General features: G+C 37.7%; 2 protein-coding genes across 3 annotated transcripts in view; one reads left to right on the top strand and one right to left on the bottom strand.

Moving 5' to 3' along the window:
• Positions 1-8,398, bottom strand: part of LOC107557051 (glycogen phosphorylase, muscle form-like) — a 27,539-nt gene extending 19,141 nt beyond the window's left edge. Inside the window, exons 1-7 of one of the 2 annotated variants that reach the window (XM_016240355.1) lie at positions 8,081-8,398; positions 5,913-6,014; positions 2,917-2,995; positions 2,630-2,733; positions 2,261-2,392; positions 2,067-2,178; positions 542-624 (exon numbers count right to left, since the gene is read on the bottom strand). In XM_016240355.1, coding sequence (XP_016095841.1) covers positions 542-624; positions 2,067-2,178; positions 2,261-2,392; positions 2,630-2,733; positions 2,917-2,995; positions 5,913-6,014; positions 8,081-8,323 — 855 coding nt within the window. In that variant the 5' untranslated portion in view covers positions 8,324-8,398. The remainder of the gene's footprint in view (positions 1-541; positions 625-2,066; positions 2,179-2,260; positions 2,393-2,629; positions 2,734-2,916; positions 2,996-5,912; positions 6,015-8,080) is intronic. The other variant, XM_016240356.1, reaches the window with a different exon arrangement.
• Positions 8,399-11,864: 3,466 nt separating this feature from the next.
• The window catches only part of LOC107557050 (RAS guanyl-releasing protein 2-like), a 15,563-nt gene continuing 10,658 nt past the window's right edge, over positions 11,865-16,769 (top strand). Inside the window, exons 1-7 of the mRNA XM_016240354.1 lie at positions 11,865-11,876; positions 12,142-12,300; positions 12,778-12,880; positions 13,164-13,220; positions 15,137-15,268; positions 16,156-16,297; positions 16,406-16,579. Of these exons, the coding sequence (XP_016095840.1) occupies positions 12,231-12,300; positions 12,778-12,880; positions 13,164-13,220; positions 15,137-15,268; positions 16,156-16,297; positions 16,406-16,579 (678 nt within the window). The 5' untranslated portion in view covers positions 11,865-11,876; positions 12,142-12,230. The remainder of the gene's footprint in view (positions 11,877-12,141; positions 12,301-12,777; positions 12,881-13,163; positions 13,221-15,136; positions 15,269-16,155; positions 16,298-16,405; positions 16,580-16,769) is intronic.

The following is a 16,769-nucleotide window of genomic DNA, read 5'->3' as shown; positions in this document are numbered from 1 at the left end:
GCCACTACAAAGTACTCCTGTTTAAATCTGAGATCCTTACACTCAAAAAACTACAAGACAGGTACCGAAGGCTTTAGGCAGGTAGGTAAAAACCATGCAACTATGGGTGCCCTTAAAGGAATAGTTGACCCAGAGATTTTTTTTAATTGTATTCTTTTATGATGTGTCCTTTTTTTACAGCTTGAAAGCTTCAGTTTTCGTACACTGTAAGAGCAGCCAGCAACAAATTTATACTGTGTGGTTGATAGAATGGTTTCTAGGGTGTTCTGAGTGGTTGCTAGAGTGATGATAGGTGGTTGATAGGGTATTCTGGGTGGTTGATAAGTGGTTGCTTAGGTTTTATGTTTGATGAAGTGATGATGTTCTGATATTTCTAGGGTATTCAATGTTGTTGCTATGTAAAGATAGGTGTTTGCTAGGGTTTTCCTCAAAATTTCTAATTTTGGGTTTGAAATTACATGTGGGTAAGCAAATATTGACCAAATATCCATTTTCGATGAATTATTCATTTAAATTGAGGATCAGTTGTGTGTTTACTGACGTTGTCATTGGGGTAGAGCACACGAGAGATGTTCTCCGCCAGGTTCCTGTCCAGCACAGCCTGAATGTAGCCACCGACATTAACTGAGGATGGGAGGAGAACATGTGAGTCAAACACCAGCTTGAATGGTTAAGCTGGTGAAGGTGTGGTCACATAGCAAAATTGTAATGAAATTTTGCAGGCAAAAAGGTATGACTTGTCAATAGCATAGGGATGTATGAAGCATAGCTCACACAGAAGTCACATTCAAACCACTGACTGTTGGTCAGTGTGGCAAATTCATGTGACCAACTTAAAAAAGAGCAAAATTTCCTTGGGGAATTTTTTCGCCCTTAGTTTTTGCCCAGATTCCTATGGTAGCTTGTTTCCGCCATTGAATAAAATTTTTTAAAGGTAATTGCGTCTTTTTATCTCACAATTCTGACTTGCAGTTGTGAGTTTACATCTCAATTCTGACCTTTTTTTCAGAATTGCATGATTTAAATACGCAATTCCATGTTATAAAATCAGAATCACACAATATGAAGTCACAATTGTGTGTTATGAAGTCAGAATTACGAGATATTGTAATTATTGTAATTCTTACTTTATAACACAATTGCGAGTTTATATCATGCAATTCTGAGAAAAAGGTCAGAATTGAGATCACAATTGCCAGAATTGTGAGATATAAACTCGCAATTGTAAGAAAATAGTCAGAATTGGACTTAATAACTTGCGATTGCATGTGACTTTAAAATCACACAATATGAAGTCACAATTGTGTGTTATGAAGTCAGAATTACGAGATATTGTAATTATTGTAATTCTTACTTTATAACACAATTGCGAGTTTATATCATGCAATTCTGAGAAAAAGGTCAGAATTGAGATCACAATTGCCAGAATTGTGAGATATAAACTCGCAATTGTAAGAAAATTGCGAGTTTAAGTCAGAATTGGACTTAATAACTTGCGATTGCATGTGACTTTAAAACTTGCATCTGAGTTTCTATCATACAGTTCTGAGGAAAAAAAAGTTCTGAATTGCAAGATGTAAACTCGCAATTGAAAAAAAAAAGTCAGAATTGTGAGATATAAACTCGCAATTGTAAGAAAATAGTCAGAATTGGACTTAATAACTTGCGATTGCATGTGACTTTAAAACTTGCATCTGAGTTTCTATCATACAGTTCTGAGGAAAAAAAGTTCTGAATTGCAAGATGTAAACTCGCAATTGAAAAAAAAAAGTCAGAATTGGGAGTTTATATCCCGCAATTCTGACTTTATTTCTCACAATTGCAAGGTTATATCACACAATTCTGAGGAAGAAAATGTCAGAATTTTGAGACAAAAGGCCACAATTACCTTTTTCTTTTTTTTTCTTTTTTTTATTCAGTGGCAGAAACAAGCTTCCATATATTCTTATTGGAATGACTAAATTTCACCAACAAAAATTCACCGGACAACAGCAAATGTGACCGCACTTTTAGTATAGTTTAGCCTGGTCTTTTCAGCATGTACGGTAACTGTTGCTGGTACTCACAGTCTTTCAGGCTGAACTCGCAAGGAGCCTTGGCAGACCACAGCCTCATGGTGTTTACAATGTTGTTTCTGTATCCGGGTACAGGGGTGTCATAAGGCAAAGCTAAGACAACCTGTGGAAATTATATGAAATGGGTTTATGAATATAGCATTAACACACACAAACATACAGCTTAATGAATGGTGATGCTATACCTGAGTATCCACCCATTTCACTCCATCTGGGTGATGCTCTGTCCTACCATAAAAGTGGACAGGGCGCATATATTCTGGGCGCGCTTTCTCCCATGGGTTACCATAGCGGAGCCAGTCGTCTGCCTCTTCCACCTGTCAATCATCAATATTATTCAAGATGTCTAATTTTAAGTAAAATTTCTGCATAATGTTGTAGTATGCTGTGTGGTGTGGTTGCTAAGTTGGTCTGGGTGGTTGCAGGGGTGTTCTGGGTGGTTGCTAGACAGTAGTTTACTAACCCCTAACCCTTAGTTTGAGAAATAGCAAACACTACTAATTAATAGTGTTTATTTTTATTCAAGTCAAACTATTAAAGGTAGTTTAAACTACCTGCCAGCCACTGGAGATTTTCTGGTTGAAGATACCAAACTCATAGCGGATGCCATAACCATAGGCAGCCAGACCAAGAGAAGCCATAGAGTCCAGGAAGCAAGCTAACGGACAAAATCAGAGAGAGACCAAGGGTGAGTGTGCTTTTCAGAAACCGACTTATCATGCCTGTGAAAAGTTTTCAAGAGCAGACTGTTCCAATAGTTTCAGACTTTCTTTTGCAAAGTGCAAAAAATACATACTGAGGATGGTAGTTCCTCTTTCAAACCTGAGGTCAGATTACTAACCAGCAAGACGACCAAGGCCTCCATTTCCCAGTCCAGCATCTTCCTCCATCTCCTGCAGCTCCTCCATATCCAGACCCAGCTGAAGGACAATGTATGTAATGAATCATTGGTTTCAAACAATCATCTAAAGCATTACACTGGCTTCATTGTGTAATCATACCCCTCCACATGTCATCACTCTCACCCTCCCCGGCTATCTGCTATGGCTTCATCTCCGCTTCCTCCCCCTAAACAGTTAGCATCTCTTGATGCTAACATTGCTACTGATACTTTCTGCTCCACTCATACATCTTGTTTAGACACTATCTGCCCCTTGTCTTCCAGGTCAGCCCGTACCACCCCTTCTGTCGCTTGGCTGTTTGATGTTCTCCGTGAGTATCGTTCTAAGCTCAGGGCTGCTGAAAGGGTGTGGCGCAAATGAAAAATACTACTGACCTTAATGTGTATCAGTCACTCCTCCCTTCCTTCTCCGCTAATGTCTCCACTGCTAAAAGGGACATACTATCATAACAAAATTATCAAAAACAAAACTCTCGCATGCTCTTTAAAACATGATCCTCCCTCCTTTGTCCTCCTCCTCCCCCTCATTCATCAACTCTAACAGCTGACGTCTTTGCCACGTTCTTCATTAATAAAATTAAAACCATCAGTGCAAAATTTTCCACACCACAATCTGTCAAGCACATCTTACCAGCAAACATACACTCGTTCACATCTTTCTCTTCACTCTCTGAGACAGAAGTCTCCAAACTCATCTTTTCTAATCATCATACTACTTGTCCGCTTGATCCTATTCCATCTCATCTTCTTCAAGCCATTTCTCCTGCAGTTGTACCTGCACTCACTCACATCATTAACACATCACTTCACACTGGTGTTTTTTCCTCAGCATTTAGACAGGCTCGTATAACCCCACTACTTAAGAAACCCACCTTAACCCATCTCTTTTAGAGAACAACAGACCGGTTTCCCTTCTTCCTTTCATTGCAAAATTACTTGAACGAGCTGTGTTCAACCAAGTCTCTGCCTTTCTCACAAAGAACAATCTCCTCAACAGCAACCAGTCTGGTTTCAGAAGTTGACATTCAACCGAAACTGCCTTGCTCTCAGTTGTTGAAGCCCTAAGACTGGCAAGAGCGGATTCCAAATCTTCAATAATTATCTTGTTGGATCTGTCCGCTGCTTTTGACACGGTTAACCACCAGATCCTCCTGTCAACCCTATTGGCAAAGGGCATCTCAGGAACCACACTCCAGTGGTTTGAGTCTTATCTCTCAGATAGGTCCTTCAAGATATCTTGGAGAGGTGACGTGTCCAAGTCACAACATCTAACTACTGGGGTGCCTCAGGGCTCAGTTCTTGGACCACTTCTCTTCTCTCTCTCTCTACATGGCATCACTAGGTTCTGTCATTCAGAAACATGACTTTTCATATCACTGCTATGCTGATGACACTCAACTCTACCTTTCATTCCATCCTGATAATCCGAAGATAGCTGCTCGCATCTCAGCTTGTCTAACAGACATTTCTTGCTGGATGAAGGACCATCACCTTCAACTCAACCTTGCCAAGACAGAACTGCTTGTGGTTCCATCAAACCCATAATTGTATCACAATTTCACCATCCAGTTAGGCACATCAACCATAACTCCTTCAAAAACAGCCAGAAACCATGGAGTTATGATTGATGATCAGCTGACTTTCTCATACCACATTGCTAAAGCTGCCCAGTCCCCAGTGGGCAGCCATTTTTGCTGCGGCGCCCGGGGAGCAGTTGGGGGTTCGGTGTCTTGCTCAAGGGCACCTCAGTCGTGGTATTGAAGGTGGGAGAGAGCGCTCCCCCCACCTACATCCCTGCTGGTACGAGACTCAAACCCGCAACCTTTGGGTTACAAGTCCGACTCTCTAACCATTAGGCCACGACTTCTGCCAAGTATTTATTACTTCAGACTTATGTGCCCTCTACATTCTGCAAGTGAATGGCGCTTTATTGTGCCATCCTAAAGAGGCACAGAATCACTTTCTCTGACTTTTAAATTAAATGTTCCCTCCTGGTGGAATGACATGCCCAACACAGTCCGAGCAGCTGAGTCCTTAGCCACCTTCAAGAATTGGGTAAAAGCACATCTCTTCCATCTTTATTTGACCCTCTAATGGGCAGCCATTTTTGCTGCGGCGCCCGGGGAGCAGTTGGGGGTTCGGTGTCTTGCTCAAGGGCACCTCAGTCGTGGTATTGAAGGTGGGAGAGAGCGCTCCCCCCACCTACATCCCTGCTGGTACGAGACTCAAACCCGCAACCTTTGGGTTACAAGTCCGACTCTCTAACCATTAGGCCACGACTTCTGCCAAGTATTTATTACTTCAGACTTATGTGCCCTCTACATTCTGCAAGTGAATGGCGCTTTATTGTGCCATCCTAAAGAGGCACAGAATCACTTTCTCTGACTTTTAAATTAAATGTTCCCTCCTGGTGGAATGACATGCCCAACACAGTCCGAGCAGCTGAGTCCTTAGCCACCTTCAAGAATTGGGTAAAAGCACATCTCTTCCATCTTTATTTGACCCTCTAACTCTAGCACTCTCTATTCTAATTCTATTCTTTTTATATAAAAAAGCGTGCCCCTTTTAGACTTGCACTCTATTTATTTACTGCTTGTTTTTGTTTAAAAAAAATTAAAGCTTGCTTCTCTAATCTTTTTGTATTCTATTTGTTTTCTTTTTATTTATTATACAATTACATTTCTGACTTCTGATTAACAAAAGCAAAAAGCCTCTAACACTAGCTTGCTCTATTCTTTTTCTATTTTTTCTGTTTTCTTTTTTATTTATTTTATGATTAAAAAAAACCTTTCTATGTGTACTGCATGAAGCTGAGACTTGTTATAGCACTTGCATATCATTGCTCTTTTGTTGATTTTGATTGCTTCCATTGTCCTCATTTGTAAGTCGCTTTGGATAAAAGCGTCTGCTAAATGTAAATGTAAATGTAATCTTACCTGATATACAGCTTCATCACAAGCGTTTTCCAGTGCCAAGTTCACCATAGTGTTCTGCAAGGTACGGCCCATGTAGAACTCCAGGGAGAGGTAATAAACACGCTAATATACATGAGGATAAGACAGAATAAGTCAAGAGTCTTTTTATTTTTTATTTTATAACATACAGTGGGAAATACTTTTTTTCCCCACTGTATATTCTTAAAATATAGCAACATTGTTTACATAATGGTTATGTACTTTGAAATATTAATTTAGGGTTACCAAGTCAAGCTCTCCAAAGACCGCCCTCAACCTGGGGACTATTTTTAGGCTTTATTAAGAACTATTTTAATACTTTCTGGCAGAGGGATGATTTACTCATGGCAATCTGATTCCATTCCTGTTGTAGCCTTTGACATTTTAGGCCTTCCTTTGGCATTTACGGTGGCCTGCATACTGTTTTATAATGTACTACAATACTGAAGTGCAGATAATTGCCACTATTTGCAACAAGTAGTATACTTGATAGTAGAAATCCTGCTATTTTAACATAGTGTAAATAGAATCCATTGCTAATACGAGATTTGAAAAGGGTGGAAAAAAAGTTCGGCAAAAGGCGGGATCTAACCCGGGTCGGTCACGTTAAAAAGCGAACGACATGCGCTTATCCATCTGCGCCACTGGAGGCATTTGCGTTTGTTATTTTGTTTTCAGAATTGTGATTTGCTTTGCACTTCTCGGCCACCGTAGGTGTTGGGTATGAAAAGCAAGAGAGAGAAAGAGACAGTGGAGGTGAGAGTGGGTGTGTGGCGGCACAACGGGCTGAAACAGGCTAGTCAGTGATTGGGGAAGGTCACTGGTGTTATGTAACACTGGCATTTTGACTCCAGCAAAAATAACCAACCAGCAGTGAGGTCGCCAGCAAAGGTTACAGAGTGTGTAATGTTATTCTGTAAAGCAGCTAATGAAGAAGGTCTTAGTGCAGACCAATGTGTTGTACAAGATGTTGAAAACAGTTTAAACTATAAAAAAAGATGGCAATGTCCAGGTAAACCACACGCTTCTGCTCACACCAGTACTTTCATGGCATCCAAAAGCTTTGAACTCATGGAACCGGTTTTTCGCGTCACTTCTGCAGTCACATTTTCTAGGAAACAGTCATGAGCCACATTGGAGCTTTTAATGATCAAATCAAGGTTTATTGCTGATGTCCACCTATGGGAAAAGGACCAGAATGGAATGCTCCGAAGAAGTCCAGGTCATTTTTGGTTATGATATTTCCTGTAAAATGGTTTGTACAGTCTTTATGTAACTCTTATTTATTATAAGGCTGAATTACATGTCACTTCTCCTTCCCATATATGTTTCTACAGTGACCTTTCTTTTAGGGAGCAACTTTTGACCTTTATATCCTAGACACCTCTTCAATGCAGGGATTTCGGGATGGACTAGAGAGGAAAAGGTCAGGGATGCTGAGCTGTGGTTTCATCTCCCATCTTCAGACTCAGATTTTGATGCCCTGAATACTGACACATTCTTTTTCTGCCTCTTGGTCGTTTTAATATTTATAAAATCTATAACAAATGTCCCCCTATTACATTTCTATGAAATATGCCGTGAAACAGATCAAGTATAAAATAGATGTTAAAACGAAAATATTGTTGCTTTGTTATTTAAAGATGAAAAATCACCAGCATCAAGATTGAAGATGCTTTATGCATGCACATGACAGAGCACAATAATCTGGAGATGCATTATTGTTCTAGTAATGTACAGCTCATGCTATTGATCATCTTAAATAATTATGTTCCCAAAGTTGAGATCTATATGTTAACGCTAGTTGAAATCATTGCAAAAATTATTACTATCAAAGATGTGCTAAAATTGCACTTTGTTTTTGATCCATAAGTGAATCCTGGTTATTTATATTTTGCATAGGGTGCTGATCTCAGTCTACCTGAAGAGCTCTCAAGTGAAGAAGGGCACAAATGTCAACAATGCTGTGTGGTCAAGCAGGGCATCGCTACTGCAACCCTCTTCGATTGCACAAATGGCATGGAATGCTATTAGAGCTTCATTGACTCGTGTAGTTATTAACTGCATATAAAAATGCCTTGTTTTGCTGCAGTCGTGTCATGCATGGACTTGCTTTTGTTTCGGTGCAATCTCAACATGCATAAACTTACTTTGGGGTCTTTCTCGTAATAACTTTGCTGTGTTCTGAACCATCTGCCTACCAAGTGGTCTCTGACTGTGTGCGCGAGCGCAAAGTAATAATCCCGTTTAGTGGATACGTTCCTGTCTTTCACCAGCGTGAAATGCAGATGGCGATTAAAGTTTTTCTTTAGGTCTGCCACATTCTCCACACCGGCGAGCCCCCTCACAGAAATCTGCTTTTTCCTGTCGTGGTCTGACAGTGGTTTAGACATGGTGACAACAGTCTCGTCTTGGGTTCAGGTAAGTGTATAAACACCAGACCGCACGCAATAGCACGCATATAACGCTGACGGCTCTATTTATTTAAAGTCCCCATCATGAATATTAATTAGTGGGCGGGATTAGCGCGCAACCATCCGCTAATTAAGCTTTCAATAAGTTAACTACGCTTTTTGAAAATGAGGACACGGTGTTTTCTTTTTTACTCGATTGATAAATATGTGCAGTAGAAGTGAAAATTAATTATAGATACATGTATTTTAAGTTGAACTACAACTCCAACAATGCAGAACTCTCTGGAGCCCGAGACATTAATAGCTGCAATGACCCATGATATTTGAACGGCATGCGGTTTGCATAGTTCTATAACAGCTGAGCACCACACATGAATTTTCAGTCTTGTTCAAATTAATTTACTTTTAAATCATAGCGATTATAATTATAAAACAGTTTATTTCATAGAGAATTGCAAACCCAGATTCTCAGCTAAACCATGGGACCAACAAATCACATTTTGTACACATTAACATTATTACATTATATAATGCGTGTCAGGTCATTTAACATTCAATAATTTTACTAAAAATACAGTGTGTTTTTTAAATTATTATTATTATTTTAAAGAAAATAGTAATATGTTTTTTTTCTCTGCAGACCTCCTGCAGTACCAAATCCTTTAGAGCAGAACCGGATAAGATGTGCTTTAAAAAAAAGGATCCATCAGCCCCCTACACTGCAAAATAATAAATAAATAATCCGTTCGTAATAGACATCTTTGCCTTAGTTTCTAGAATTTTTTAAAAACCAGATAAATCAATTAATTGAGACTTGAATCTTGGCTATAAGTTAGTCAAAGATCTTTCCTAAGTTGCTATATTTACACTAGGCTAAATTTTGCAGTATAAATATTTTTGATAATTACCAGTGGTGGACGAAGTACACAAATCAAGTACTTGAGTAAAAGTACAGATACATATAATAAAAAATTACTCCAGTAAAAGTAAAAGTACTCCTTTTTCAATTTTACTCGAGTGAAAGTACAAAAGTACTCGATTTTTTTATGTACTTAAGTAAAAAAGTACTGATAGATAGATTTATTTAGCAATTTTATATAGGCTACTTAATTTAATTTGATATTCGCACATATTTTTTTATAATCCTACTGCTCAAAATACCTGGGATTTTTCCAAAAGAACCACTAAATGGAGTCAAGATATGTTTTTGTTGTTGATGTGGACTACATTGACGAGAGTGTTGTAGTAATGTTCACTGTGACGCTTACACATTTGACCATCTGATTTTCACCAGTAAGAAAAAAGTGTTTTAAAGCTTGTTGTTTTGCAGAACATCACAGTTATATATGACATGAGAATAAGGCCTGAAGTTAGGAAGAACATTTTAAGGAAAATATAATTATATTTTCATAATGACTTTTTTCTTCTCAAACCTTGTCTGTGGTGTAAAAACACCCATGGCCAAATGACCCCAGAGGGCATCACTTCCCACTTTGATAATTACTGTAGTTATGTTCTGAACATCACATCCTTTCTTTCCCCCAGATGTAATCTATCTAGGTGGTTGAATAAAAATATTTGGACTTTATATCTAAAAATTACCTCAATTTAGCACCAGCAAGCTTGTTAGCTAGACAGTTAGCATCAGCTAACAATATTTACTTATTTTCAGTATGGTCATGATGAATAAACATTCATATCTGTCTACTCGGCTAGTTAATCCAAACAATATAAAAATGTATACTGTTGATAAACTATATAAAAACAGACGTCACATAGGGCTAAATGCATAGCATTTTAATAAAACTGTTAACGATACGGCAGCGGGGAATATGAACGTGCATGAGTTATTTTAATCTGTGTAATTTTAATGTTTCAGGGTTTTTTTAACCTAAAACAGAGACACTGATGTTGATATGTCTGCATTCAAGCATTTCAGTGGGCTTAAATAGATCACCCTTTACAGCAGATTTAGTTCACAAACAACTGACAGTTTTGACCTAAATATGATTTTCAGTTACAATAATTAATTATAAAATTCGAAATTAGTAACTTACTTTTAACAGCATCACAAGATCTACCGACTCTTACTTGTGAATTCAGTTCACTGGAGACTCGCACTAAACGGTTCATTTGAATCGGTGAGTTGTCGACTCGAGAACAGCTGCAATCGGCTCATTCCAATTCGTGAATGAATCGTTTGGTGCGATTTGCGAACCGATTTAAAAGGTTCATTGAAAAGAATCAGTTCGTTCTTGAATCAGACACCGCTTCTGCGTGTCAGAGCACGTGATATATTATAAGAAGTAACGATATGTTTTATGAAATGTAGTGAAGTAAAAAGTACGATCTTATGCTTTGGAATGTAGTGAAGTAAAAGTAAAAGTTACTCAAAATAAAACTACTCCATTAAAGTACAGATACTTGAAAAATGTACTTAAGTACAGTAACGAATTAAAACTACTCCGTTACTGTCCACCACTGATAATTACTAACATATATTACATTTTATTTTAAGTCAAATAACACCAGTTTCTCTTTATTCCATCAGGCTCGAGATTTTAACTTTGTTTGAAACAATGCTTTCAAAATGTATTAGATGAAAGATTTTTTTTTTTCAATAAAACAGATGATTTGACATTTCAGTCTAAATTTCAATTCACGCTTCAGTGATAGCCAGATTGAGAAATTAAAGTGTGTGACACTATGTGGCCGCTGAGGGGAGCCAACACAACTGTTCAGTTTCACAATGATCACACCCTCAGCAGTGTGCATTGTGGATAGTCAAACATGTGTGTCCGTGCTTTATTAGCACAGTCCTGTGATGCTCTGATTTACCATTAAAACAAACAAAGTCACATACACAGTTATCATAAATTAGGCAAAATTTCATAGAATGTTTTATTTTAATTAATTATAAAAATATTTTTCTATTAGATAGATAGATAGATAGATAGGTACAGCATCTTGTTTATTATTTATAAATAAAGTTATATTTACTTGTGAAAAAAATCATAATAAGCTATAATTATTTGTTTTAAGATTATATATTTATACTTTTCTTGGTTATTATTTCTTGTTTTAAGTATAAAACATTAAATGAAAGGGCCAATGGGGGTAAGAAAAATGAATCTCTGAATTCTCTGAAAACATGTCTTAATATCTAATGCAGTTTAGATATTTTTTTTTACAGGAACCCAGTATAAAAACATTGAATTTTGCAATAACAATTTTTTTACTTTTTACATTTTTTTTCTCAGCCCATGTCCTCCACCCCTTTTTGTTGTGAATGTGAAAAAAAAAAAAAACCATCTCAAAACATTATGAACAGGAAATGCAACAGCTGTAAGTTTCTCAACTGACAGGAAACTGAGTCTACAGGCAGCTGTACTCGGAGTGAACCCCAGTGAGGCCCTGTGTAGTTTTCAGTGCATGGGTAGAGAGGCTATACTGAAGCCCTGCGTTCATTAGCACTTCTATTTTCAAAGACCTTTAGTGATCACTGTTTGTCCATTGATGCCAGATTCAACGGGTAAGTTCCTTTGAAAATGTTTCTAAGGCTTTTTTTTTTTTCTACTCTCGTTTGAGAACAGTTCCTATGGATCTTTGATTTCTTTTTCTTTTATGCACCTTGTTTTTCTCTGGATGAGTCTTGTCCCACCGTATTATCCATGTGTGACCAGGATTTGTCTGCTTTTGATGAAAATGAAAAACCAGTGACACCTCTCACATCTGAACCATTCTCTGCTTTATTGATTCTGTTTCCTTTGCCGTGCATGGCGTTGTCTCGTTTTCAGACTGAAAAAGAGAAGGATCAAAGAGAGAAGTGGAAAATTAAGTGGGGGGGGGGGAGGAGGGGCTGTGGAGAACAGTGAAGTAGAAAGGGATGGAGAGCGTTTCATCGGGTCAGTCAGCCAGCGTGGATGAGCTGGTGGAAGCCTGCATCAAAGCTTTTGGTCAGTGGTCATATTTGCTTCCTCCTTCTCTTGTGTAAACACTCTGATCAGCCAGTCGGAACAACACTGGCTTGTTTAACTGTATGTACATGTTTCGATTTCTCAATATTTTTCGAACCTCTTCAGCATTTCTCATGTTAATTTCTTTTGCCCAGGGGTCTTCAATTTTTTTCAATCCAATTCAACCACCTGGTGGATAGAGAAATGGAGCAGGGGCCCCTTGTTACTTTAAAATTGAGTGTCGTATATTAGGCCTGGCTTATAATGTGCATTTAGTAAAATATAAATGTTTTTACATAATATGTTATGATGCTTTCATTGCAAAGCCATTACAAATGTTGTATAGATATAAAAAACTATTTTATGAGAACAGAAAATTACAAGCTAGTTATATTCTATTAGTATATTAAATGAAAAATAATGCATTTGTGTTGATTAATGTGCAAATGTCTCTCTGGTTTTCTGTCTTCCTCGCAGACAATGAAGGCGTTCTGAAGGAGCCGTCGCTCGTGCGAATGTTTCTCACCATGCATCCCTGGTACCTGTCATCCAGTGACCTAGCTAAGAAACTCCTGCACAAGTATCCTCCTTCAGCAGACCTGTCACGTTATACTTTCTCAGAACTCTGTATTTCAAAAAACTAGCATTAATGTCAAATACCAGAAAAGAAATACAAGTCTTTGTACATTTAGTTTCGGAGGTGACAGGCCGGCTTTTACGCTAGACATTTAGCAGCACTTAGTACATTCAGTCATGGGTGGGGTTTGTCATTTATAGAGAGGGCTGACAGCATCACAAACTGTTTCCATCACTCTCCTAACTGTCGATAATAGTAATGAAATGGTACCTTGACAGTGTTACAGGTCTCAGGAACAGGATTGTTCTGCAAATCGCCAGTCTCAAATTTGTCACCTTGTCAAGTAGGTTATTATTATTTGTTCACCTTTTTTATTTTTATTTTTTATTATTATTATAACTATGCATATACTGTAAGATTAAAAGCTTGAAGACACCCAATGTTCAGCTATTTCATATAAACCCGTTACAAATATGTGCATGAAATGAAGTACAGTATACCGCCATAAATCATCATATACAAACTTTTTAATAGAGTGGCACCTATACCTTTTCTATTCCAGTATCACTTTACCCCTCTGAAGGGCTTTAAATGGGATTTTCATGTGACTCTTAACCTTGGGTTATCATATTTTTGAACCCTGCTTTAAAAGTGTTACGAAACTCAGTGTGAAACGATGAGGTTTTAGATTAGAACAAAGTCCCTTGGCCGTCCAAGTCCTGTCTACCTGAATGGGGAAATCCTGAAATCTCAAAAACTGTCTGCCACACTCATATTTAAAGGGATGGCTCACCCAAAAATGCAAATTCTGTCATAATCTACGTATGCTCATGTCGTTCCAAACCTGTATGAGTTTCTTTCTTTTGTTGAACACAAAAGAAGAAATTTGGAAGAATGTTGGTAACCAAATGTTGACAGTAGCCATTCACTTCCTTTTTTGTTGTTGTTGTTGTTTGTTTGGCTACTGTCAACTGTTTGGTTACCAACATGGGTGAACTATCCCTTTAAATTAAATATTTCAAATTAGCAACATCATCTAACATGAACTTTCTCATAAATGTTGCGTAGGGTTAAAAAAGCTTTTATTTCAGGCTGGACAACCCAATGAACTTGTGCAGTCCTAAGTTTCTAACTGTTTCTAACTGGATAGCGCTTACCTCGTTAAAAATTATTGGACAGTGCAGTCAAAAAAATGTACGTGCTGTAATTTGTTTTCTTTTTTTTTAATTTGTTAAGTTTTATTTTTGCCGTTTTTGCCTTTTGTTAGGATAGGACAGTGTTGTAGACAGGAAGCGAAGTGGGAGAGAGAGGGGGGACTGGATCAGGAAAGGTCTGCGAGCTGCATGGGACTCGAACTTGGGACAACAGCACTATATGTCGGTGCGCTGACTGCCTGCTGTAATTAGTTAAAGCATTTAAGAGAAAATATGTGTCAGAACAGTAACATGCAACATGTTAACCAGAAGGAAAAGGCCGTTTAATGGTCCAAAAAGTCAAACCATGCATGCTGCATGTGTTCACCCAAGCAGTGATATTGACATTCACAGCTTGCTTGTGACTCTGTGATTTAAAAACATGCTGCATAAGTTAAAATAAGTTGAGAATAAAGTGTCTCAAGACTTTTGTGGGTTTTCCATTGCACTGTCCTGCTTCTCGTTTTTAAACACAAAAATGTGTTCTGTGTGATGCTAACAGCTTCCAAATTTCATTAGGGGCCATTTAAACAGAACACGTTTTTGCGTTTAAAAATGTGAGATGCAGGGTAGTAGAATGGATCAAATGCAAGGTCTTGAGACTTCAGTGGCACATTTTTCAATTGCAGTGTCAAAGTGAGATGCTGCAAATGACTTGATATTTAAGCGGAGAGTTCAAAGACATACATCTATATTAGCATTAAAAAAAAACTGCAAAAAAGTGTTATGTGTGAATGCCCCCTTAATGAGAACTCCCTATTAATGCTAATGATTTTGAAGTGTATGCATTTATGCAGACCTATTTCACGCTCAAATGCATCCATGGCTGTGGTGTCCACATACTATCTGGCCATGCAGTGCATATTTCTTGTAAAGATGTGGATGTTCTTTGTCATAAGGGAGCTGGGTTGTATCACAGAGGTGTATTGTGAATTTACATAAAGCAGTTGAGGCAAGACTGTTCACCGAAAATGCTCGTCCTCCTGATGTCTTGCCCAGACATATTTCATGCACAGCTACTCTGTGTCATAGCTCTCTCTGTCTTTCATCTCTCTTTCTCTGTCAGGTACTGGATATCTGAGTTCCCAGCTGAGTTTGACCTGAACCCCGCACTGGCTGAGCAGATCCGCGGTCTGAAAGGGCGACTGGAGCAGAATGGAGATGTGAGGCGTAGTCTGCTCATCGACATAGACAGCATGTGAGTCACAGGGGCACAGCACTCACCCAAACTGCTGCTCCTTTGATACGGAGGGCTGGAGAATGTGGAGGGATAGTGTACTGAACATCACAAACAAGCTGCATGTCTGAGATACTCAAACAGCTAGAAGTTCTTAGGTCAATGAGAAATAAGAATGTCAAAGATGATGGAAAAGTCTAGTTAAAAACAAATATACCAAATTCTTCTAAATGTACTCTTCTTAAATGTATTCTTTTCAGCAAAGATGTGTTAATTTGATAAAAAGTGATAGTACAGACTTATATTGTTAGAAGATATTTCTACTTTGAATAAATGTTGTTCTTTTAAAATTTTTATTCATCAAAGAATCCTGAATAAAGTCACAGGTTCCAAAAAAATATTAAGCTGCAAAAGCTGTTTCCAACATAACATAACATGTAAAAAATGTCATATTAGAATGATTTCTGAAGAATCTGGTGACACTGAAGACTGGAGTAATGACTGATGAAAATTCAGCTTTGCATCACAGGAATAAATTATATTTTAAAGTATATTAAAATAGAACCATTATTTTACATTATAATAATATTTCACAATATTTCATTTTTTCAGTATTTTTGATAAAAAAAAATGCAGCCTTGATGATCATAACAAACATTAAATATATATATATATATGTATACATATGATTTCAAAGCCTTTTAAACAGGTGTATTTAAAATATTGTGTAAATTTTTTAATGGCCGTTAGTATATATAAAACTTGATTTTCTTTTTTATTGAAGTTAAATTTAATCTGTTTGTATAAAAAATCAGTACAAATCAATATAATCCAAAAGTAGTGACTATGATATTTAGGCATACTGGACAAGGAACAGAAATACAATGTCTTGTTTGTTTTGCCTGTAGTCCATCATATGAATGGCGGCGTCAGCTGGATGAAACCGTCCAGAAGAAACGCAAGACCTCTCTTCTTTTTGACCACCTGGACGCTTCCACCCTGGCTGAACACCTAACGTATATGGAGTACAAATCGTTTTGCAAAATTCTGGTAAATCTCGTAATTTATGAATGCAGTATTAGTCATGTGTTTGTGCTCGTAATAGCATGACCTCAAGTCTGAGTTCATACTGCAAATGAAAAATCTGTTCCCCCTCAGTTCCAGGACTACCACAGTTTCGTGATGCACGGCTGCACGGTGGATAATCCCATTCTGGAGCGTTTCATTACTCTGTTTAACAGTGTTTCCCAGTGGATCCAGATCATGGTTCTCAGTAAGCCTACAGCTCAGCAGAGAGCCACTGTCATCAGTGAATTCATCAAAGTGGCCCAGGTTAATCCAACTCGCTCGCTCGCTTATATTTAAAGACATGTAATCTGTTTACAGCAGGGTCCAAAAGTCTCAGACCACATTGAAGATCTGGGGATTCAGAATCTAATTTCAACCTGAAAAAAATAATGTTTTAGGATTTTGAAATTAAAAAAAAAATATATATATATATATATAAATATATATATATATA

Source organism: Sinocyclocheilus grahami, unplaced genomic scaffold (assembly GCF_001515645.1).
Source record: "Sinocyclocheilus grahami isolate Dianchi unplaced genomic scaffold, SAMN03320097.WGS_v1.1 scaffold588.1, whole genome shotgun sequence".
Lineage (NCBI taxonomy): Eukaryota > Metazoa > Chordata > Actinopteri > Cypriniformes > Cyprinidae > Sinocyclocheilus > Sinocyclocheilus grahami.
Note: the sequence above shows the minus strand (reverse complement) of the source record. Positions and strands in the feature narration are given on the sequence as shown.